Raw genomic sequence first — 24,788 nt, 5'->3', positions numbered from 1 at the left:
GTCTACGCTTCCCTTCGACTCCATACGCAGCTCTTTCATTATATTATTATTTATTTTTTCTTTGGGGTCCTTTAATTATAAATGATTATATAATTAACTAATTGTCAGTCGAAATTCTCTCTCTCTCTCTCTGATTGGTTGGTATATTCGGTTTGGGAAGTCCATGGGAATGGATAAATCAATACCCATTGTTTTATTGTTTTTTTTAGTACCATTGTTTTATTGTTGTTAACTGTAGATGAAAATGTACTTTAAAAATAAATAAAAAATAAACACAGTAGATGAAAATGTTTGTTAGGCTAAATGTTGTTCGATCCAAGCTTTAAATTCTCGCTTCTATTATTCTACATTTTTTGAGGTCGTATATTCATATCATTGTTTTGAGATTATTCTTGTCGAAATGGTTATTTGGAAGACTATATTCAATACTAGTAGAGTGCTCTATTTAATACATCTCGAAGAAGTCAATATCAATTTAAATGAGATGAAAAAAGAGTTTAAAGATTAGTATAATACCTTCATACAAGGTTTTTTTAGCTTCGTTTTATAGAGTAATTTGGGAGAGCGTGGCCCGAAAGATCAAGACTGTATAGTTGGATGCATGATTTTGCACCAAAACTTTCAAGATTGTCTGACATTGCAAGATGAGATATTTATCTAATGTTTATTTACTTTCCTGCAGGATGCGCTTTGCTCCAGACGACAACTTGTGATTCAGGATCTTCTTACAAGGACTTGTGGACACCTCACTAGAGGAGTTTGAACTGACCCCAACTTTGGATATATCAGATAGATTTGCTTATTTGTCCTAATGATTTTCACCCACAACTATTACACTGATACAAATTACCAAATAATAATAATAATAATAATAATATTCTACAACTCATGTCGAAAAACATCATGTTGAAAAATATGTTTTTCGTATTAATATATGACAATCGTATTTTATATGTCAACATGATTTTAGCGTAATAATTAATTGACACCCGTCTCTGATCAATAGGTCACTAATTCAAATCCACAAACCTCAAGTTGTATTAAAAAATTATTGTTTTTTATAGTGTTATAATTCAAGTAAAATAGTTGGAATTTGAACATAGATATGTTTATTATTTTAACGCTTTTTTATTGAGTTCATCAAATGTAATAGTCATTAATGGTAAAACCTTCAAGAAGGTATAAGAATCTATAACTATCATGTTTTAAACTAGATAACAGTGTTGACATTGAAGACAGCCTTATTATTACTATTGTTTTTGTATTGATATTTTTTACATTATGTTTGTTTTAGTGCTATAATAAATTATTTTGCGTCTTTGTTGGCTAATATTTTAATGTGTTTTTGAAAAATAGAAATAGAACAATTGTGGTTCTCAAATCTTAATTTGAAAAAAAAAGCAACAAAAATAATAAAAACACGACTTAAAAGAAATTGATTTTTAAACTAAGATTTGACTTATTATTGCTCCTGTTTTATCCATCAACCACTAATCATTAGTATTAAAAAGAACATAAAAGAAATGGGAGTTCAAATCATTAGATGGCAAAATAAGTTCATAAAATAATTCGAGTCGACTTAAATGGCAAAATAAGTTCATAATATTTTAATAATACATCATTTTCTTTTCATTAAAAATAAAATTGAAATTTTTAAAAGATTAAAAAATAAATTGAAAACATATTTAACCTATATATATGGATTATGCCATCCAAAGCCTTCCTGCATTACAAACGACGCAAATGCATTGAACAATGTTATAAACAGTAACAATTGAATTTAAATTTTAAAAGCTGAAACAAGTTTTTCAACAGAAGGAAAATGTATTCAATTGTGTGGTTCCTCCTCTCAAAACTTCACATCCAAAATACACAATTGCCTCTGTGTATATACACGTTGAGTTTGCCATTTCTCAACCCCAACGTTTAGGGGGAGGCAAAAAGAAGCTCCAAAAAAACAGGAGAAATCATGCACCAATCAGTGCATAAACAGCGGGTAGCCGAGACTGAAGACTGCTCGGATCGGGCTGCCATTGATGGGCACAGCAACCGACACAGCTCCAGCTACTCCGTCTTCATCCAAGTCTTCCTACCAAAACGCTGCAGAAAGCAGAATCTTGTATACAAATCTGCACATGTTTTCTCTTCCTAATCCACCTGTTCCTGATATATGTACTTGATTATGTACTCGAGTTAGAAATTCAGCAGCTAAAGATCTAGGCTGAGGGCGAGTATAATATCGGGTTTAGAGTTTTTCAGGCTTCTCATTGAGGCCACAATTCAGGGGACTTCCTGATGAATCACTGGAAAGCGACCCATTTATCCCCCAGATATTAACGCCCAGATCGCCTGGTGGCAGATGTTTTTGGAGGATCTGCAAGATGACATGATAATGATAATAAGCAGAGAACACAAATCAGTATTACATATACCAATTCCCAACCATTCTTAAAAACTGTCGCACCAAATCTTGAAGATAGATCCTTGAGAAATTTATGTCGAAAACGGGATTTGCTCGGGTTTACATCAGGATGGAGAATGGAACTTATCAACTATATATATATTTATATCCGTGAGTGTTCGGGCCAGCTACGCGCACCTCGACTAATCTCACGAGGCAGTCGAGGCAATCCTACAACTTATCAGTTATATAGTTTCCCTCATGTTCTCAAATGACCAAGATAAAATTGAGCAAGGCAGAATTAGTTTTAGATAGTTATATTTTTAACTTTTGACCTGATTTCCAGCCTCTGAACCACCCTGTGAGTGAAAAAGAATGGGACGGCAGCGCTTATCTTCGTTCATTAAGCTTGAGTTCTGAAAATGACACACGAGCGCTGCCTTTCCTTGAATTCGAGCGTATGCCAAGGAAGCAACTTTCTCACTATTGAACATCTCCCATCTCTTTCCATTGAAAGCCTGTGCAGAAAAACCAAAATACTCAATCTACTGCAGACCCGACTCAGACAAAATTCAATGCAGAAACAATCTAAAATATCACATCAGGTAGTTGAAAAAAACATTAGACCTCGTAAAATGATATTATGTGTTGAGGAGATAGCATGTTGATGAAAGCATAGCCCACGTTGCATTTATTCTACACATTCAAACCAAAATGCAAATCAGTTTGGTTGTATTCATGCGAAGAAAAATAGCTAAAAAGAACCACGCTTAGCTTGGTCAACAATTAACCTAATTTTAGTTCAATCCCAACATTCAAAAGGATAGTTTAGAGTAACCTTAAAATCGATTGGCAAATAGAGAAAATCATATGTGCCCCTATGATTTTCATCAATGGCAGCTAGTAACATCTTTGATGTGTATCTGCAGGGAGAGTCATTTGAACATATTCATCAATCATCAACAGTCTGAAAAGAAATATGCAAAGCAATGGGCGGGGTGAAGATTTAGTCTTTACTTATTTGGAATGTTTTTTATCATTAAGGTTGTTCGTGTATCGTCCCCGCTCTTAATTTTATCCAAGTCGAGCTGAAACTGCTTCCTACTGTCGATTTGATTTCCATTATTCTCAATCCACTTGCTTCTGCCACGCTCATTCAAACCATCCAGGCTGTTAGGTAGCAGTCCCAAGTACGGAACGCTACCTGATAACATTGGGTTCAACACTGATGAAGACATCATTTGAAAACTCAAAGAGCGATTTTCAGACACGTTTCTTGGTATAGTGATGGCAGCATTTACATTTACAGATGCATGAGGACTAGAACCTAAACCTCGGTATGCAACAGGACCCATCAACGAAGTATCTAGTGACTCGGGGAAATATCCGAAGTGCCTCTCCGATGGGATGACAGATGGAGCAGATCCAACATGATGCGAGTGAGAGTTTGGAGTTGAGCTGAAGAAAGAAGTTTGCCGGCCGGGAAATGGAAATGTCTGACCATTTCCATTGGCTAAGAAATGATGATTTGCATATGACCTAGCAGAAGAACTACTCGACTCCGAATATGAATTTTGACTCCCCCAAATGATTTGTTGACCAGATAATGTTTCCACACTAGATCCACTCGATGTCAGAGGTCTAAAGGAGGACAAAGTCTCATTATAGTGGATTGGTTTAGGCTCAGGAAATGAATGGGACGGTTGAAGGGCAGCTATATGCAATGGATTTATATTGGTAAATGAATTTTCCATATTGTTACCCCTTCCTTGGTCCTTGCCAATAGGAGGAACCTTCAGAGTACTTCTCGTTACTTTAGGAAGAACTGATGCTAATCCAGGCAAATGGTCGCCTCCTGTTGGGCTCATGGATGTAAAACCAGGAAATTTATTAATACTTCCCATGGAACTAGGTTTAATCGAACCGTTGAATGACATCCATTTACCTGTCACAGACGTTAAGATAGTCAGGGATGGAAAATTTTCTGTTGCAAATAAAAAAATAAAAATACATGACAACGAAATATGTGAGCAAGTGACAACAGGAATGTTTAAAGGTACCCTACCTGGGGGAGAATTGATAACTGGTGAACTAACTTGATGTCGGAAACTCCACAAATCATCTGGTTCAAGTTCTTGATTCAATTGCAACATCAAGCTGGAAGGATTAAGATCACAGAACAATGATTTCAATAAGAATGAAATAAAATATTTATATTAAGTATAACAGCAACATAAACATTAATGAATTTGAATTTTTTTAAAGACGGAAACAGAATACTGTATAAGAGTGCCACCCACAGCTTATAGTTCTTACTATCTCAAAGGACAGAAGAAGGTTTTAGTCAATTTCAACAGGGAGCTACATATAAACAACAAACCTCAAAACACAGAAGTCAAAGAATGAAGATGGCAGATTGGTTAATCACTGGATCCAATCCAAACCATCTATCTATATTTAGGAATTTCCATCGAGCCGATCCATGTTGGATAGTTAATATTAGGATAGACAGTATATACCGGTCAGTAAGTTGACCAGAGGAATTCAAAGCTTCCTCATACTTTCAACTGACTTATATTCCTTTTTCTAAATCAGAAAGTGAATTTTCAATGTCTCAAAAGATCAGATGAATGAAAAATTATCATTTGCGCCAACAAAGTTTAATAAAACGGCAAGTAACAACCTCTAAACCATGCTGAGCTGTGAATACTAGACACAAGACAGGAACTCATTTGAATATTAATATTATATTATTATGGAAGGCTTTCCTTACTCATGGTTGTTTCTTTGCTAAACTAGTCCCAAGTGAGTAAACTTCAATTATGATGAAAGTTGATGGGAAAAAGCTTAAGAAGGGGAAACAAGCATAAAAATTAATGGTCTTGAATACACACTTTCGACGAGCTCCACCAGGGCGACTTGGTTCTAGCTTTATGCGTTTACCAACTATGTCACTTCTATTTAATGCCTTCAGTGCTGCTTCAGCAGCTCTAACATCATAATATTCAATAAACTTATGGTGTCTCTTGTGTGGAGTTTCCCTTATCTGTTTTTGAGAAATGAATACCACATAGTTAAATGTCATTAATCATGAGTCAAGAGAACTTGTAATTGACAATAGAAATATTTAAGAAGGGTTGGTAAAACAGTCACCTCTTTGACCTCACCATAAGCCCCAAAAATTTGAAGAAGATCTTCATTGGGAATTGAGGGATCCAAATTAAAGGCTACCAAGGTTCCTTGATTTATATCTTTTTCAGATGGATTATTCTGTCGTAGAATGAAAAACCAAAGAAATGAATGCAACACTCCAAAAACAAAATAAAAGTTGAGATAAACTATGAGCAATATAAAATCTGCTCAAAACCTTAGGAATTGAGAAATGAATGTCAAGTTTTCTCCGCCGTAGTGGTTTGTTTTGCAATGCACGCATGGCAGTTCGGGCAGCACGGATGTCATAATAAGATATCATCACAAAGCCCCTATGTTTACAAGCAGTATACAAAGTCCTAATGTCTCCATATTGCTGCCAACCAGAAGGGAAAAGGAAACAGAAAAAAGGGAAACGGGGGAAGGACAGCATGATGATGACATTAGCAATTGCGAAAAATCAACATGATATAATACCAGCATATCCGAACTTGCTCTGAAGACTAATTAACATTTATGTGTGGATTTTTAAATTAGTACTTGGTGAACAAAGAATATGACTTTCTAGAAGGGGTAATCCAAACTTTTGATATTTTGTACACTGGACAAACGAACAACTAACTTGATCAACCTAAAAATCTAAAGTAATGAGAACCTGTTTTATATTTGTTTTAATTCCACAATTTTCTTAATATTTTTAGTCTATTCTTCTTCATTCCCACTCCTGTTTGATAAACAGGGTAAACTAGAGAATAGGGCTTTAACTCCCAAGATTAGTTGTACTTAGACAATATACTTCAATTAATGCAACCAAACAAACACCAAGAAGCCCAACATACACACATAATTCTCTAGATTGTTTCATTTTAAGAAATGTTCAGGAATCAGGTATGTTTGTGACAGTCATAGAGCATCATGAATAAAATGGATATTATGACGCACGATTTTTAAATAAGATTTACACAAAATGCATCACCTCAAAGAGAGCTCTCAATTCTGAATCCTCAACATTACTATTAATGTTCCGCACAAACAGTGTTCTTGAAGGATGCTCTCCATAAGGATGTTCTCCAGCTACAGTTCCCGAGCCATTTGAAAAGGTATAAGGAGGCATTGCACTCCCGACTACACAATCAGTTAAGCCTGCCCTTGATAAACCAATGCTAACATTTTGTTGAGCATCTGTTTCCAACTCCATGCCGCCTCCACTACTGAAAAGATCATATTCTTCCAAGTCTTCAAGAGAGCTAGGCAAGCCATTCAGATCTAAATCATCCATTATACCGGCTAGAAGCTCCTCCTCATCATCAGGAAGCAAGCTGCCAATTGCATGAGTTTCAATGTCTTCGAGCATATCCTCCCCCTCCATATCTGGGTTGTGATTCTTAAAGTGAGATGAGATGTCATCAACAGATTGAATGACAACTCCTTTGTCGATCATGTTCACTGCATATTATGATAAAGCATAAAAAGATCTCAGCTAACTTTAAAGGGTGAAGAAAATTAGAGAGTCGGCAACATTTACACTTCTCGTGCGGAAGAACTGGCAATGAGCTAGAGAATAGTGTAGGAACAGGTGAAGCATGGAAGGCATCAGATTTGTGGAAATTGCACCACGCATTTTCCTCTTCTTTGGGTTTAGTCACGGGCAGACTATTAGAATGATCTGCCACAGAAGATAAAAAGAAATAATTACTGCACTCAATCATTCTTAAAAGAAACGTTGGTTTCAGAGGTTACCTGAAAACAGATGATGTGAAGGCTGCTTCTGCATCACTTTCTGATCTTCTCTACCTGAGATGTAATAAAAAGAGCATTTGAGTATACTTTGAAATTGTTAAAAGAAAGTAGTTAAACATGTTCCTGCCAAAAATGGAAAATTATTCACCGTCATGATTGAGAAATTCAATACTGCATCCAGCAAAAATTTTGAAATTCACCACCAACCACAGTAGATTTGAACAGCCAATGCTTAAACAGGAGTCCTACTATGCATGATGGATATTAACAGACAGAAAGGGATCAGGAACATTAAGAAGTATGCTTGACTCCCTGGAGTTCATATACTTAAGATTTCGATAATAAATGACTGAGATGTACAAAATGTTAAATCTCCATTAAACCAAAAAAACTTGATAGATCGTGGTATATTTAATCTTTTAATATATATTTAATACTCTCCTTCATGAGCGTGTTCAAATATTAATTTGATTCATTAAGTCCAAGAGGTAAAAGTATTAATCTCCATTAGACCAAAAACTTGATAGATTGTGGTATTTTTAATCTTTTAATATATATTTCTCCTTCACGAGTGGGCTCAAATAATAATTTGATACATTCAGTCCAATAGGTAAACAATTAATTTCAACAAGAGTGATAATGACATTGCAAACCTTTGAAAACAACAAACATATAACGTAATTCAAGTTCAAACTGAAAGAGAAGACATTGGACAGAATTAAAAAGGAAAAAAAAAAGATAGAACATAAGCGCAGAGGCTCACAAAACATTAATGGTGCGTTTGACATACTTTTCAGTTCAAACATTTTTTTCTTTTACATAATCTCGAGTATTTAAACTACAAAAGTGTCAATCAGTTGTCACTTTTGATAATCATTTCTCGAGTGTTTCTTCAAAAACTTTTTTAAACCAATTACCTTAAAAAAATACTTTAGTCATCTAAAATCACTTAGGAAGCTACATTAAACCCACTCTAAATTGGTAATTCTTCCAAAAGTACTCATATAAAAAGAATTTTATTTAAAAAACACTTTTTAAAAGTTATCCCAAACACAAACACACTTCACACCTAAAAAATATTGCTGATAGAGCTCGCCCGCCTGCCCTCTTTTTTCATTTTTTGGTTTTTGGGGGCTGGGGTGGAGGCGCAACTGATTTGACAAAAACAAAAAAAAAAGTTCATTAATCTAATCACCACATGTCCGATTAATAAAAAAAATTGGGTAAAAACCACTGCAAAGTCAAGACAAAACGATCCTCAAACACTGTATTATATTGCAGCAAAATCGAACCCCCATATGGAAATAAAAACAAAAATCAAAACTTTCAGAACTAACACAATCAAATATGCATGCAATCAACGAACACGGAGATTCAGGATACGTTCCAACTGAAGACAGAAATAGACAAGTCACTAGCAAGATGGAGACGAACTCCCCCATAAGTACTCAATAAAGCAGACATAAGCTCCCAAAATCCAGCTCAAAACAATAAAACTCCAAAACCCAAACCAGAAAACTCTGCGAAAACTTACTCCAACGAGTAGCCCTCAAAAACGACGACGATCAGGGAGAGAAACGGCAGAACCAAAATGCCACACCACACTGTTCTTGCTATTGAGAGCTGCAGAGCTCTACTTGTTCTGAAATTGAAATTAAGAGTTTGTTGAAATAGAAAGAGGGAAATAAAGAGTGGGAAAAGGGGAAATGATGGGGACGAGAAAGGAGTAGAGAATCATTGAGGGAGAGATTCAGGGAAGAGGAGAGTTTATGGGCTGCAAAACAATGGTGGTGGGCGTGGGGAATGGGGACTCAATTGTATTTAAAATAATTTTTGTGGCTAAAAGTTACATTTTTCATTATACTTCGGAAACTACCATAAATACTTTTAAATTTTGGATTATCCTCTTTGTTTGAGTTTTTTTTTTTTCTCCTTAAATAAAAATGGAAAAAAACATTCAGTCAGAAAAAAAAAAACATATTTTAAATTATCGGATCGTAATTATCCGCTTCTTATCGGATTTGACTGCTTGACTTTAATAGCTCATCTTTCCATAACTGCATTTTCTTTTTTTTTTTCCTTTTTTCTTTTCTTAATGTGATGTAATATAAATATATATAAAAACAAAAATTAATATATAACGCAGGAGCAACTTGACATGTGACAACAAAAAAAAGTTAGATAAATAAGCAAAATAGCAACAAGGTTTTAGTTTTTAAAATATATCATTTTTTTTGCAAAAAAACGGAGGCCCACGTTCTAAATTACAAGTATATCCTATGGTCCGAATCAACAAAAATTACTTCTGATTGACTTCTGATATACTAGTAATTGACATATATATTCCTGATATATGTTTGATATACATATGATATGAAATTCATTTACTTCTGATATAACTATGACATCTACTAATATAGGTGACATATAATTAATTGACTTCTGATATACTATTGATTTACTTATAATATAACTATGATTGGTATATATACTCCTGATATATATGTGATATATGTTTCATATATATCTGATATAACTATGATATATACTGCTATAGGTGATGTAGAACTGATTGATTTTTGATATACTATTCATTTACTTATGATATAACTATGATTGACAAATATACTCCTGATGTATGTGTGATATATGTTTGATATACATATGATATGAAATTGATTTACTTATGATATGACTATGATATCTACTACTATAGGAGATATAGATCTGATTGACTAAAAAAATAATAATATGTCAGGGTGCATTTAAACTTTTTGTGTCCAAAATTATACAGGTATTTAAACAAAATTTTCTTTTACTTTTAATTATATGTCGAATAAATAATTTGTTAATAACGAATACACGACCATGAGTACCTCATTGATGGTTCAAGGGCGTGCATACTAGATAATAACATTTTGATGGTTGAGGGGTTAACTCGGTCAATATGACCGACCTAATTCAACACCATTTAATTGCGTGATCCGATTATTTCATTAGGTGATTGTCGTTAATAAAATATCTACATTTTATTAAAAAAAATTTACCTACATTACCTTAATTAGTTTTTACAAACATTTAATAATATACTGTATTTATGATTTTAAATACGGGGAGGATTCAACTTTTAACCGTTAAACTATACACTTAATTATTTGAAAATTATTACTATTATTCTAGTCATTTGCATAGTAGCCTTTTTTTGGTTAGACATAAATATTTTAATGGGATTGGTTCTTTTTGTTATATTTTATGTTTTTTATATTGGACGATTTGTTGCTAAGTTTGACAAAATTTTAATTTGACGTGTTCAAATTTGTCACCATGTTGGAGTATTTTTTAGGTTGGTATTGACAAACTCTCAAAATATATATATATATATATATGATTTGTTTTGACATCTTTATAGTTCAGGTTTTTAGTAGTTCGATATTGTATAATTTATTGGAAGACCTGTGGATAATTTCACAATTTAAGTTGTATAGGAATGTTAGTCTTACTATTTTATTAAAATTTAAAAGGTCAAAATTAAGTCATTAGATTAAAATATAAGATTTTTTTTTAGTATAATAGGTAGGGACTAAATATAAGAGTTAAAATTTATTGTTCTAGAGCATTTGAAAACAAAAAAAAAAACCAAAAAAAAACTAAGTAAGTTTTAAGTTCAAATATTGTCCAAGATTTTGACCTAATAGTACATTAAACTTTCACTACTGAGGCTTCTATAATACTTTGATATAAAATAAAAAATTAATAATAAATAAAGCTTGTACAACAAACACCAATCCTGAATTTGTTGTCAAATTAAAAATTTCTTTTAGTTCATGGCTGGGACCTCTCCCGATACTTTTTTTTGGTCGGTAACCTAGAAAGATAAATTTGAAAAAAAAAGATTTAATACAAAATTATTTAAATTGTATTTCATATTTTCAATCTTTTTTAGTAGGAACAAATTTGAAAATTTGAAAATTGAATATCAAAGTTATGCATGTGTAAAATTAGTGACACTCAATTATTTAGTTCGATCTATAATATTATTAATTAATATATGTTATAAAATTTTTATAATTATAATTTATTTTTTATAATTATATTTATTATCTAATAGTTTATATAATTTATAATATATTATGTTTTGCCTATTTGAATTTTAATAATAATTAAATTAGTTCATAACATGAAATAACACGGCTTTATAGTATTTAAATATAATTATGTATTTTAAATTTTAAAATATTCAAACACTAAAAACATAAAAATAAGTAAGAAAGAAACAAAATTTGGATAGAATACCAAACAACCATTATTTTTTTTTTCGATAATATACACGTAAATCTATTTAGATAAAATTAATTAAAAAAGGTCAAAATACTATTTTATTTTATTTTTAATTCTTAGTTCATTTTCATTCATGTATATTTAAAATGTTAAGTTTGGTCCCTATAATTTTAACTTTGGTTGATGCACTTGAAAATGTTCATTTATGTTTATATATATTTAAAAAATGATAATTTTAGTCTATTTTTTTAAATACTAACCCAAGATTTACACATAATAGAGTACCAATAATATTTACCTTTTTAAGAAATATAGTGAGTGTAGTATGATATTAAATGTGTGACACAAAATGATATTAAGAATTAAATGAAAACGGTTGATTATTTTAACCCGAAAAAACCTGACCCGAGACCCGAAATATTTGACCCGAAAAAACCCTAATGCCGCATCCCTGCACCACTTATATGACGACCAACCAAAATTTTTGAAGTTCGAGTTCGGCGGCTTTTGGGAACCAAGCTCCGATTCCGATTGCCGGTATCTCTCTCTCACACTCTTTCACTCTTTAATGCTCCACCACTTGTTTACATTGTGCAGTTTTTTTAGGTAGTTTGTTTTCAGTCAAATGCGATTTTAGGTTGTACGAGTTTCACATGTTCTGTAATTTTCATTGTTGAGTCAACATTCTTGCAGTCGGTCGTTTTGAAACTGAGAAATCTTCCTGGTTTAGAGTTTGTAGGAACTGAGAAAACATGGCGGTGCCGTTGCTGACGAAGAAGATCGTTAAGAAGCGGGTAAAGCAGTTCAAGAGGCCCCAGAGCGACCGCAAGATCTCTGTCAAAGTATGTACTTAAACTTCTACGAGTTGTACTCTGTACAAGTTAATTTTTACGCATGTTAGTGATTTGTATATGCGACTATGTCTATATGGGCTTTGCTCCGTTTATTTTGTATTGTTTCTCTTTATGTCTATTAAGTTTTATGTGGATCTGTAAATTATTAGGTGTTTTTGTTCGTTCTTCTCGTTATGGTATGCCATAAAGTTGTATAAAAAATCCAGTTTGATGATAGTCTTATCTCTTGTTTTATGTTTACGCATCGTTCCACCTTATATCTGCTGAGCGCTTTATAAAACGTGTTTCAAAGAATATTATTACTCAACAACTCTTAAATTATTATGATAAGAATATGCAACGTTGATTTTGTTTATCATGGCAAATATTGACGCAACAAGGTTGTTCTGGATTGCGAATTTGAGGGCATACGTGACCATTCTGCATGTTGTTTACTTGTAGCAATCTCTTACTTTGGATGATTTTTCAATCCCCTTGAGTTGCCGTTGGTTAATCAAAATTGTATACTAGGGAATCAGGCATATGGAAGTGTCAAAAGGCAAAGGAAATTTGTTGTATTTTTTTTAATTTCTTGTTGGGCTTATGTCTAATTGGTATCTTTCTCTCCCATGAAAGCCTGTGTAAGTTCTATAGTTTTTTGTTGTTATAAGATTCACCAATCTTGGGGCGAGGTTGCAAGTATACATTGAAGTTCAAGGTCAAATTTATCAATGGCCCTCTTAACCTGTATAAGCAGTGTTCTATTTTTTTAACGTTCCTTCAACTTTTATTGGCCCATCGGAGCTGATGTTCAGTTGCTTTCATTTCTGTATCCAGCATTTTGTTTGAAGGGCAAAGGATGTATAATCCCCATATATAGAGCCTCTTTAATCTATTGAACAAGTATTTTGAAAATATTTGTCTTTTGGGCTCTCCTCTTGTAACCTTGCTTGTACTTCTAATGCTATCACTTGATATGATTCAACTGTATATTGGGTGGTAACATGATGTGTTGTGTTGTGTCTCGTCGAGTCTGTTGACCTTGATGGCAAACAATTCCTAATTATCTTCGATACTCGGTTTGTGTTTCAGTTGAAGCCTTATGCTATATTCTTGTACCTTACACATGCGCTGCACCTGATGTATTTTGTGATTTGTTTTTTATGTTTTTACATCATGTTTAGTCAAGTAAAAATTGTGTCCTCCTGTGACTTACCATGTAATTGGTGAAATGTGAATATACAGACAAACTGGCGTAGACCAAAGGGTATTGATTCTCGGGTCAGAAGAAAGTTCAAAGGATGCACTTTGATGCCAAACGTTGGGTATGGCACAGACAAGAAGACCCGTCATTACCTTCCTAATGGCTTCAAGAAGTTTGTTGTGCACAATGTCAAGGAGCTTGAACTGTTGATGATGCACAATAGGCAAGCATAAATATCTTCATATTTCATTTAGATATGACACTACTTCTTGACTTAGTGATTTATTCACACATTTGTTATTTCAGGACTTACTGTGCTGAGATTGCACATGATGTGTCCACTAGAAAGAGGAAGGAGATTGTGGAGAGAGCTGCCCAGCTCGATGTAGTTGTCACCAACAAGCTTGCTAGGTTGCGCAGCCAGGAGGATGAATGATCCTAAATTCTCTTTTTGTTTTCTTAGTGTTATCTTTTTATTACCATCTCATGAATTCGACGCTGCTATATTTCTATTCTACCTGATGTCTTTCAGTTGACTATGATTTTTCTAATTTAATTGTCATTTTTGGTTTGCTTTTTTTGGCCCTCCCAAGGAAAACTCTGAATTACGGGTAATGATTGCAAGACTAAAACGATGCGTGAATGTGAACATGTTACATATAGGAAGAAACTAAAATGCAGTATCAGCAAATGCATGCAATTTCAGTGTTAAAATAACGTAAAAGGAAGCTCTGTGCTTCAATTTCTTTCTGAGAGTATTCTCCAGTTCATTCCAAGTTTGCCTTCTGTGCTCTCATGGCTTTCAGATGTGCGATTCTCTATAACATGGCACCAAATTTGTGTGTGGACTGATCAAGTTCTGCTTCACATGATGGAAATTCTTGATCTGTACAGTTTTTGTTCTAAACAATGGCAGTAGAAGTGGACTCATGAATCCCCAGCAGCCGAGAGATAATTGGATGAACAAGGATTTGGATGAGTTCTATTTCGGAATGAACTCTCTGGATTGTTCCTTTCGTAGAATGTCGGTAGATTTTTCACCAGTCAAAATCTTTTCAAGATTGGAGTTGAGATGAGCTCCACCTACAAGGATATAGGTTCTTCCTCCTCGTCTTTAAAGGTGTTCGAGCTAAGTCCAGACACGCATATCCTAGTGAGAGGGCACGAGTTGCGCTTGATTTTACCCCACATCTGTCATTAAAGAACCCTAAAACAAACTCACTTTGATTCTTCTCCTTCTCAAAGCCATCTAGAAAGGCTGGGTTACAGAACAGCAACCAGAGTCGGTTTCATCCATATCTTCCATTTCTAATTCCTTCTTTCCCGGAAAGTACCCGTTTTCTTGGTTTTCAATTCTCTGAATCTCAGTAATCGCCTCCAAGTCTTCCTGGACTGAATAATGATGATCATGCCTCACGGATTGTTTCAGATCAGATTTGCTTTAAGAAACTAGTTTCGATTTTTAAATTCTATCTTCAATTTTAATAAATTCTAAATCATAGTTACTACTAAAATTTAAGTCAGAATTAAAAATAACATGATGCAAGTATGACGATATAAAAATTTAAACCTTCTTGAAACTTATAAGCACAACATTTCAACATCTTTGGTATGACTTATATTGTTGCAGTCTCCACTACATCAAGATTACTACAGTGAGTTGGGGACCATTTTCTCAAACACATACAAATAATGCATTTGCCAGTCGAGATTTGAGTGAAAAGGTTTTTTCCACCCCTAAAAGCATAACCAATATTGGGAGAGAATCAATTCCAAACCATTTCTAATTCATTGTTTGTTACAGATGGAAAGTAGAATCGTCAATTGTGATCTCTGTGAGAAGAACTGCGATTATATATGCACTTTCACTCGTCAAAAAGCTGAAACGAGCCTTGAAGAAGACCAAATTGCACACAAAAGCAGTCGGCACTTAGTTTCTTCTATCTTTCGTAGCCATCTGGAAGCTGAGGCACAACGCAGCAGCCAAAGTCATTAGAAATACATCTCTGCTTCCATTTCTCAGATCCCTCTGTTTCATCCCTATCTTCCATTTCCAATCCCTCAACTCCCTTCTGCATTGCGGTCATTTCACTTCCCCGGGAAAAAAGTATACCTTTTCTTGATTTTCAGTTCTCTGATTCCCAATATCATTCCACCTACTTCTTCCTTGGACTGCGAGTTTTTGTCAGAACTCAGAAGCAATGCCAATATCAAGAGGGCTATCCAAAAAGTGAATGTAGCAGTCTGAGAGAATATTTGAGGAATTTGGGTTTTTCTGAGGGAATACTCCTTCTAATTCTCGTTGTTCTTCATGCGTTTCATTTCACGACCCACTCTCTTTACTCTTTGAGACAGTCTCAATTAGAAGCTTTCCCTTATTAAGAACAACAGCCCAGATGTGCTCTTGGTGTTCTTCCTTTATGTCCATCTTTCAAACTCTAGGCTAAAGTGCTAGAAGGTACTTAATATTTGTATTTCGGTTTTCTGTTCTGCACTTCTGCTTCATACAGATGGACTCTCAAAGTGGTTTATAGTTGATAATGTTGTTTCTTCCCCTTTCATGTAAGCATGATGTTTTTTCATTATGGAATTCATTATCAAAATAAAGTTCGAACCACCATACTTCTACCAGTAGTCTCCACAAGAACAAGTTCCGCTATGAAAGTGATGAAAGCGGCTAGAGTCTCTTACAACGATTTCACGGCCAACAACTTTTGCTATAAGCTTGATGGCATTATGGCAATCGCCGCAGACACGGAGGTTTTTCATAACTGTTATTGTGCTACCCTCAACTGTACTGATTAATCCAAACCCAATAGCGAGCCTCTCACTATGATAAGACAACATCTCTTCCTTTTGTTCTGTCTCAACATCGTGTAGGGAGAATTTAGGATCAGGCACATAACCCAGTTCCTTCAACTTCCCACCTAGCCATTCCAGTTTTTGGTATATCTTTCTGCTTAATGGATGCGACCGATCCCCTGAAAGGAAATCGTGCCTGACTCCCTTAATTGTAATCCAGCTACTTCCAGGTTGTTTTAAAATTCCATCATCTTTCATCTTTTTCCTTACTCTGGAAACTTCATTCCATTTGCCTGTAGAAGCATATAAATTTGAGAGTAATATATAAGCAGCACTACAGTTCGGTTGTTGATCCAACAGACATTTTGCTGCCCTTTCAGCTACATCCACATTATAATGCTTGGTGGAACTGCTAAGCAATGCAAGCCACACCATGTAGTTTGCTTTAATAGGCATGTTAAGAATCAATGCTTCTGCTTCTTCCAATCGGCCACATCGGCCTAAGAGATCGACCATAGAAGCATAGTGCTCATCTGTCATCTCAATACATAAATTTTCACCAAAATGCTTGAAAAAGCACCTACCTTTTGTTAGCATCCCAGAATGGCTGCAAGCAGAAAGTAGTCCCACGAGTGTAATTTCATCTGCATCGACCCTTGCACGAATCATTTGAGCGAAGAGAGTCAAAGCCCACATCCCAAAACCATGTTGTGCACATCCAACAATAATAGAATTCCAGGACACAACATTCTTTATAGACATTCTTGTGAAAACAGCAACCCCATCATAAATGTATCCACATTTAGTATACATGACAACAAGAGAATTACTGACAAAGATATCATTTTCCAAGCCTAGCTTGTGGGCCACAGTATGAACTTCCCTGCCTCTATCAACAGCCTCTAATCCACAACATGAGTTGAGTGCACTAGTAAGAGAAGACTGATTAGGAATTACACATATTCTCATCATGCCCTTGAAAACCTGCAACGCATTTTCGTGCTTACAGTTTAATCCATATCCCGTCAAAAGAGCCGTCCAAACCACGACATTTCTGCGTAAATTATCATTGAAAATGTCAGAAGCATTCTCTATTAGCTTGCAGTTGGCATAAAATGTTATAAGGGAAGCAGATATATATTCATCAAAGCAATAACCAGTCTTAACAATTAGACCATGAATCTGAACACCCAAGAACAAAGCACACATATTTGCACAAACTGTCAATACACAGGCCAATGTGCTTGGAGTGGGTTTGACAAAGGAAGTCAACATTTTCTGGAAAATAAGTAGAGCTTCAAAACTCTTTCCATTCTGGCCAAGCCCACCAATCATTGAAGTCCATGAAATCACATTCCGCAAAGGCATTTTCTCAAACAACTCAAACGCATCTTCAACTCTACCATTACTAAAATATCCATGAATCATAGAATTCCAAGCAGCTACGTCCCTTGTGGGCATCTCCCAGAACAAACGCTCAGCAATCTCAACTCTCCCAAACTCCAGCAGCCCATCGATAATAGTCGTCCAAGACACAACGTTCCTTTCAGGCATTTTGTCGAACATGTTCCAGGCCATACTCAAGTCCCCGCAGTTGAGACACCCTTTGAGCATAGAATTCCAAGAAATCAGATCCTTTACAGGCATTTCATCGAACAGTATCAGGGCGTCGTCAAGCCTACCCTTTTCGGCATAACCCGCAATCATCATTGTGTATAGGCTAACACCGGGCGACGATATCTTATTGAATAACGATCGGGCTTCATCGATTCTTCCGTTTCTTAGATGGAGAGAAAGCAAAGAATTGTAAGAGGGAGTGGTCAACACAGAGAAATTTTTAGACAAACAAACATACAAATTCGAGGAAATCAAAGAACTGCTAGTGCGTAGAACAGAGAGCGAGAATTCGAATGACAGTGGCAAAATTTTGGAAGTTCGTAAATTGGCGCGAACGATTCGCATAGCCGTTGGTCAACGGTCGCCCAGAATTACAATCCCTTGTTCTGCTTCCGAGGACGACGAAGCGAGCTCTAAACGCACCGTTCTCGTCTTTCTTTTCTTTTTTATTTTAACGTTAAAATACAAATTCAGTTTTATATAATTTTAAAATTTTCAATTTTGTCTTCGCGACTTTGAGTTTATTTTCGAGTTGGTATTTATAATTTTAAAAATTTCAATTTTATTTAGATGATTCAACGAAACTTCACAAATAGTTCTTAAATTTGTTTTTTACTCTCAAAATATGCCCTTATTTTTTCCATCTATTTCTTACTTAGTTTAATTCCTAATATAATCAACGAAATATAATAAAAATGTATGCTCATTACAACATAAATAAAAAGTATGTCAGGTAAATAAAGATATAGACGATTTGTGAAATTTAACTAAATCATACACATCAAATTCAAACCGACCAAATTTATAATTTGACAATTTATTAAATTATATGTTAAATACAGCTTTGAGTATTACAAGTTAGGTCATACACTTTTTATTTTATTTTTTAAATACAAAAATAAGAAGTGTACTTCAAGTGGAAGCTATGGCTAAAAGTTTAAATATTTAAAACAAGACAAATTTTACTTTCGCACTTTAGTTTGAGAGCAAATTTATTTGGCTCGTTTGGTTTTAAAAATGATACGAATTAAAAATTGAAACTAACTTGGTCACTAATAAGAAAAATACACATTAATGACGTAAAATATATCGATAACTTAGAGATTTTTTCTCCATCTCTCTGTAAAATATCTGACATTAAAAAATGAAAAAGGAAAAGATACCTTAAATTTTTATGACTCATTAATAATTATCAAAAATTATAGGAAATTGATGGTAACTTTTAGATATATTGGCATCTATGGATTCGGCCAAGAATATAAGTCCCTCCATTGAAAAGCAAAAAAAGAAAGAGAGAAAAATGCATAAAATTTCCTCTCAAGGATGAGCCAAGCAAGAATGATTCATTTGCCCTTTACAACCAATTCTGACTCCTTTTGGCAAGCAAAGAACTTACCATCCTCCATTAAAATGCTTTACAACATTCAACTCTAGAACCTGAACAGAACTCATCCTCATCCCCAAAACTTTCTTTCTTCCAAATATGCAACCCGGAAAGCTGAAACCCATTACAGTGTCGATTTTGTTCTTCAATTTCTGCTTATGCATCGTCATTTTCGGGATCGGTGGCTGGGTGATGAATGATGCAATTGATAATGGATTTGTTATTGGTTTGACACTAAACTTCTGATTCCTCATCTTTCTGCTGCTCTTCTTTCAACTTTGATGTTGATGTTTGTTTTTCTTGAGTGGTGATGTTGTGCAAGTTTTTCATTTTCAGGTCAAGACCTTGAAGTTCCTGCGCATTTTTCTCCAATTTTCTTTAAGATTGGAAATTCTGCCACTGGGTTCTTTGTTGTTTTTTCTTTTATTGCTGCTGTTGCTGTTGTTGCATCTGTCCTCTCCGGACACTTCTATTTTCGTTTATCTGATTCCAGCAACCTACCCCCTGCTGCTTCGCTAGCTCTCATCGCCTGCTTTCTAACTATTCTCGCCATGGGGTATGCAAGTTTAAATCCTATTTTGATCAAATGCTGTGTTCTAGTTCATAAACTTCGCATTATAATCACTAAACCCATTTCAAAATACAGCACCTCGCTTACAACATATAGCTTCAAAATTTTAAAATCTCCTCATTACGACGTATAGTTGTGTCAAAGGAAACGTAGTCCAAACATCTAAGAGGTTGAGACCTATAAAAAAGTTTGAATCTTTATGAAATAGATTAACTAGAATGAATGCCACTGATGCAGGTTTGCTTGGAAAGAGGTTTCAATAACAGTCATGAGTGGGCAATTGGTGAGAAACCTAAAAGCTCATATTGTTTTTCTCGCTATTTTTCTTTTCCCTTTTAGCAGACTTTGTTTCAGTTCTCAAAAGGAGCTTCACAGAGTGTTAGGAAAGGCCCAGGTTGAGTTCATTTGGCTTTTTGTGCAGATGGCATTGGAGGCTTTCGTGATCATCCTTTCAGTGACGCAGTTAATTTATACTGCAATCATCCTGTGGAGCTCAACCAACTAGCAGATTCTAGAAATAGTGTTCAACGAACACTCTGTTCGTGGGTTTGTCTTCGATTTTCTGTTCATTCTTTATTTTTCTCGATTCAGTTCTTCGTCCCGATCATGTACAGGGGAAACTTGCAATGTGCTGGCAGATGAAGATGTATAGACAATAATATGACAATTGGTGTGCGAAACAAGAAGAATAAAATTTCAATAACTTTGATGATGACTTCATTTGCTCTGTAACAGTTTCGGCAGTATGCATAAGTTTTTCCAGTAAAAGTACCACAAAAACTAACAGAAAAGAGCGAAAAAAGAGAAAAATATGTCGATATCAATTGAAAACAAAGTTGTTGTGGCCGAGCTTTCCACAAAAGACTAAACCATGTATGAATGATAGAAACGCAATGCATACGTCGAGAGAGAGTTCATTCAGCTAAGGCAATATAGCAGATGTCATATAATGATGAAAATAAGGTGATAACTAATTTATCAACATAATTGAAACATTTATGATAGTTTAATTGCGCAGCATCTTACTAACGCAAAATCGAGAACATTACGCTCCAAGAAAAGAGAACTCACTGTAAGACAAAAGACATGTAGTACGGGAATGTCTTCATGTTGCTAGCTTCTACATCCAAGAATATCATCTACCTTAGGCTGGGCTCATCAAGTTCGACATCTATCCTATCGTGCTCCTGTAAACACCCTGGCTGTTTAAACCTTCACCCGTCCTCTGAAGACTTTTGCATCCCTGCCAGAACATGATATAAATTAATCTGAGTGCCAACCAAATTTCAGATTATATTGTTCTAAAAAGGAAACCATTATTGAAGTGCATAAGTTAATCTGAAAATTTGAGATCAGTAGGCATGAATTAAGTGAATTCAATATCAACAAACAAGTTTGAAATAATTGGAGCTCGCAATTATAACAACCAGCCCTTGTGGTGGTGAGCACAGATCATAAAGAAACCAATCATCACAGTCCAACAGAGTAAATAAAAGACCTTAGAATGCAGAGCTATATCATCAGACTTTTAAAAATTTTTTATTTTTATTTTTACTGAATAGGATCAGAAACTCAGGATGGGTGAAGTTTTGAAATAGTTGTGTTTGACACAAGACTATTTCTAATAAAAACGTGGACCATATCACAAAAAATGAGTAATTGTAAGTCCCAAGTTTTTTTATTCAGGTTTATAATGTTCGAGCTCACACCACCATTACACACAGATTAGCGATTACATTCTCAACCATAAACAACTTCCTCATATGAGCAAAACTTGATATTGAACAAGGTAATCATTGTTAAACAAAAAGGTTAGTTTCCAATCTAACCCTATATATAGAAACTGTATGCAAAGTTATCGGTTGGAGCCTGTAAATACATCACATAAACCACAGCAACTCCACCATGAGGTCCTTTGTGGCACCGCTGGTCTCGACCCAATAAATGGCTGCACAAAAAAGCTTCATTTCTCAACGAAGAATTAAAATAAGACGTGCTGCTATGTAAGCAATAACAATAAATTGAAAAAAAAAAAAAGAAAAAACCTGATCTTCAGATTCGGGTTTGAAATTTTCTGGACATTCAGAAACTTCGATATGTACTGCAAAATTACTAGTTTCAGTCATACCAACTAAGAATGGCAGTGATATTTTCAGTCTAAGTCTTTCAGATGCAGATTTAAAGGCATCAGAAGAAGAGCCCTTATTAACTAACAGATTCACCTGATAAGTGTAAATCTCTATCTTCATCTTGTTTTAATGATAGATCCGTTGGAGCTGATACTGGCACATTTGTAACTTCAGGCAAGCGCGTCCCCAACTTTTCTGAAGCAATTATATCAGGTATGGCAGTATTTTCAACAGATGCACTTTCAACAATGCTGATAGTTTCCTCAGATGCCGAGACCTCTGGTGTAACCGAGTACACAATAGAGGCAGCAGTTGGTACAACCAAATCATTGGTCTTCCCATCCAGTACCTATTCATCCACCTTGTAAGTTTTTAGAGGTGGAAACTTATAATGTCTATAACAGTATGTTTCAGATTCAGCTTTAGACACCAGACTACATACCTCAGAATTCTTTGTTGTATCTACAGATTCATCGTCTGAACTGCTACTACTACTACGATCATTAGCACATGATCCTTCAACAGACTCATTCTGAACAGTACCATTTTTGCTCTCAGAAGCAAGTCCTACTTTTTGATTAGTCTCTATATTGCTCAGAACCCTAGAACTAGATGAGCTGCTCTCTTGTATTTCCTTATTCCCCTCACCAAATGGATTGCTGTGGCTTGGGTGATTCTGAGAAGCTGGGGAATCGAGCTCACCACTGTCACTTCCCTTATCATCTTGGCTCTTAACATCATCATTTCCTGACATGGAGAATTTTAGTCAGAACAAATCAACACAGAGTTCTGCTAATCGCCAGATGGAAAAAATGGTAGAGTTATTTCAGAGAGCAGGCTCCATATATATGAGGTAATGAAACAACGCCCTGTAATCCAATTCAAGTCAAACCACTCTCTCCAAAACAATCAGCGAACTGAAGTCCAAAATACCCCAAAAGTCAACTAGCTAAACAAATCAGTAACAGAAAATTAAACCCAACAGTAAAAGAAAACCGATGAAAGTGGGTGAGGAGGGCGACTGGACCAAATAATTTCAACCAGAAGCCAAGCAAGCCAAAGATAGCGATGAATTCAATATAACAATTAAAAATGACTCTTTACTTTGAAATGATGAATCCCAAGGGGAAAAATTAAAATTAAAAAACAGGGGAAAATAACAAAGCTGACATTTGAATCTACCAACAAAGCTACTTCGGTTGAAAACAATAATAAAACAGATTGGTGGGGAAATTCTAACAACAAGGGTTGAAAATCAAAAGTAAATCCAATCAGATCCCAAAAGCATCGGTGGGCAAAACCCACTTTACACTACAGCGACTGAACGAGAATTGAATCGGAGGGTACGAAATTGAATTAAATCGACAAAAGGGGGGAAGTGAAGTGGTGTAACCTTGAGAAGTGTTGGAGGAGGGGTTGATGTGAGCTCCCAATTCCTTCTTTTTCTTGGCAGCTTTTCTCTTCTTAGCACCTGAAGGCATGATGGGGGCTGGAGAACAAAACAATGGGAGTTTCTCCGCTGCCTCAGAATTCGAAATTCTCCTTTTTTTTCTCCTTTTTGTTTCTCTTATGTGTGTGTGTAGAAATCGTGGGTGGGTTATAAAAATAGGATATGGCAGAGGAAAGGACAGGTGGGGGATGACGATCTGTAGGCTCCCTCTCCCTAAATTTGCTGAAGGGCAAGCGCCAATTCAGATTCCCAATCCTCTGCCGTTTTCATTTCCCAATTGCCCCAAAAGTTTTCTCAAGAAGAGAAAAAAAAATGGAAAAGAGATTCCTTTTCTTCACCCATCTGATTGGTGATTCGGTTCAACCTTTTTTTTTTTTTTACCTAGAACTCTGAAACAAAAATATTTGGAATTTAAATCGTTCAGGTTCATAAAATAAAAATATTTTTAAAATAAAAGAATTTTCTTAATTTTTAATTTTTATTAGGGACGAAAAATCAAATTCATGAACTAAAAAATATATAGATGTCTAATAATTTGAATTATGCTTTGCTCAATGGTAATTGACACGTATCTTCAACAAAAAAATAATAATAAATATAATAATAATAATTTGAATTATACTTGAATTGTTGATATAAATTTAGAAGCATGACATAATGCGAAAAAATAAATTATTTTTATACAAAGTATATATATACATATAAAATGAAATTGATGATACTTCTAAGAAAGATATACTATAGCTAGACTTTTGCTGAAATTTTTGTTTTATAGGAAATTTATTTGATAATCAATCTTGTACATTTTTATGAGTTTAATTCTCCACAAAACTTGATTTTTGTTGAAATTAATGAATTATTTTTCTCACTAGAATTAATGGGTGAACTTAGCCGAAACGGATAAGTAAAAGAATTGCAACGTTGGTCTAAATTTAAGATTCAATTTTTGTTTATGGTAAAAATGGATTAACGTTGTCGTATTTAAAGATCAAGATTTTTCTCAAATTAATATATTATGAAAATAACAGTATATGACACGATAACTTTTTTATATATATATATATTTTTATAGTACAGTGTATGGTAATAGTAAGAGATGGATAGATCCGAACCTACGACTTTGATACCATAAAATATATGCTGAAAATTATAGTTAAGTAGCTTTAGTAACATTAAGAAGAATGTGGATGTGGGGGAGTTGGAAGAATATGTGTGAGACATTTAAGAAA

The 24,788-nt window shown here is 34.6% G+C and overlaps 5 protein-coding genes across 12 annotated transcripts; 2 read left to right on the top strand and 3 right to left on the bottom strand.

Annotated features, from left to right (window-relative positions):
• Nucleotides 1–1,748: 1,748 nt before the first annotated feature.
• Nucleotides 1,749–9,105, bottom strand: LOC111012259 (protein MEI2-like 5). 5 transcript variants are annotated; one of them, XM_022286340.2, is made up of 14 exons: nt 8,826–9,104; nt 7,440–7,536; nt 7,292–7,345; nt 7,077–7,217; nt 6,528–6,997; nt 5,769–5,927; nt 5,555–5,671; nt 5,296–5,447; nt 4,467–4,558; nt 3,419–4,346; nt 3,240–3,324; nt 3,029–3,097; nt 2,737–2,919; nt 1,749–2,374 (listed from the first exon to the last, which is right to left on the bottom strand). In XM_022286340.2, the coding sequence occupies exons 3-14, from the start codon at nt 7,323–7,325 to the stop codon at nt 2,246–2,248; spliced, it is 2,559 nt and encodes an 852-aa protein (XP_022142032.2). In that variant the 5' UTR covers nt 7,326–7,345; nt 7,440–7,536; nt 8,826–9,104; the 3' UTR covers nt 1,749–2,245. The 5 variants fall into 5 exon arrangements, 4 of the variants coding, with proteins under 4 accessions (XP_022142032.2, XP_022142031.2, XP_087977251.1 ...); XM_022286339.2 differs by lacking the exon at nt 7,440–7,536; XM_088121125.1 differs by lacking the exon at nt 7,440–7,536 and having other exon boundaries at nt 3,419–4,256.
• Nucleotides 9,106–11,959: 2,854 nt separating this feature from the next.
• Nucleotides 11,960–14,184, top strand: LOC111012261 (large ribosomal subunit protein eL32z). 2 transcript variants are annotated; one of them, XM_022286342.2, is made up of 4 exons: nt 11,960–12,106; nt 12,300–12,411; nt 13,648–13,829; nt 13,913–14,184. In XM_022286342.2, the coding sequence occupies exons 2-4, from the start codon at nt 12,322–12,324 to the stop codon at nt 14,040–14,042; spliced, it is 402 nt and encodes a 133-aa protein (XP_022142034.1). In that variant the 5' UTR covers nt 11,960–12,106; nt 12,300–12,321; the 3' UTR covers nt 14,043–14,184. The 2 variants fall into 2 exon arrangements, with proteins under 2 accessions (XP_022142034.1, XP_022142035.1); XM_022286343.2 differs by having other exon boundaries at nt 12,060–12,106; nt 12,309–12,411.
• Nucleotides 14,185–15,352: 1,168 nt separating this feature from the next.
• Nucleotides 15,353–18,454, bottom strand: LOC111012276 (Pentatricopeptide repeat (PPR) superfamily protein). Its single transcript, XM_022286362.2, has one exon. The coding sequence runs from the start codon at nt 18,368–18,370 to the stop codon at nt 16,232–16,234; it is 2,139 nt and encodes a 712-aa protein (XP_022142054.1). The 5' UTR covers nt 18,371–18,454; the 3' UTR covers nt 15,353–16,231.
• Nucleotides 18,455–19,296: 842 nt separating this feature from the next.
• Nucleotides 19,297–23,873, bottom strand: LOC111012397 (uncharacterized). 3 transcript variants are annotated; one of them, XR_015790945.1, is made up of 7 exons: nt 23,503–23,866; nt 22,552–22,856; nt 22,203–22,458; nt 22,026–22,081; nt 21,810–21,928; nt 21,052–21,223; nt 19,297–20,611 (listed from the first exon to the last, which is right to left on the bottom strand). XR_015790945.1 is itself a non-coding variant. In XM_022286538.2 (6 exons), exons 1-5 carry the CDS (start codon nt 23,588–23,590, stop codon nt 21,836–21,838), a joined length of 798 nt encoding a protein of 265 aa, XP_022142230.1. In that variant the 5' UTR covers nt 23,591–23,866; the 3' UTR covers nt 20,898–21,223; nt 21,810–21,835. The 3 variants fall into 3 exon arrangements, 1 of the variants encoding a protein (XP_022142230.1); XR_015790955.1 differs by lacking the exon at nt 19,297–20,611 and having other exon boundaries at nt 20,898–21,223; nt 21,810–21,941; nt 23,503–23,873; XM_022286538.2 differs by lacking the exon at nt 19,297–20,611 and having other exon boundaries at nt 20,898–21,223.
• Nucleotides 19,502–20,700, top strand: LOC111012398 (membrane protein PM19L). The gene is made up of 4 exons (XM_022286540.2): nt 19,502–19,635; nt 19,746–19,965; nt 20,218–20,263; nt 20,402–20,700. The coding sequence occupies exons 1-4, from the start codon at nt 19,509–19,511 to the stop codon at nt 20,483–20,485; spliced, it is 477 nt and encodes a 158-aa protein (XP_022142232.1). The 5' UTR covers nt 19,502–19,508; the 3' UTR covers nt 20,486–20,700.
• Nucleotides 23,874–24,788: the final 915 nt, after the last annotated feature.

The sequence above is a fragment of the Momordica charantia genome (genome assembly GCF_013281855.1).
Source record: "Momordica charantia cultivar OHB3-1 chromosome 1 unlocalized genomic scaffold, Mcharantia_2.0 BLBB01000001.1, whole genome shotgun sequence".
NCBI classification, from domain to species: domain Eukaryota; kingdom Viridiplantae; phylum Streptophyta; class Magnoliopsida; order Cucurbitales; family Cucurbitaceae; genus Momordica; species Momordica charantia.
The sequence above is the reverse complement of the archived record's forward strand: the minus strand, read 5'-3'. Positions and strand labels throughout refer to the sequence as shown.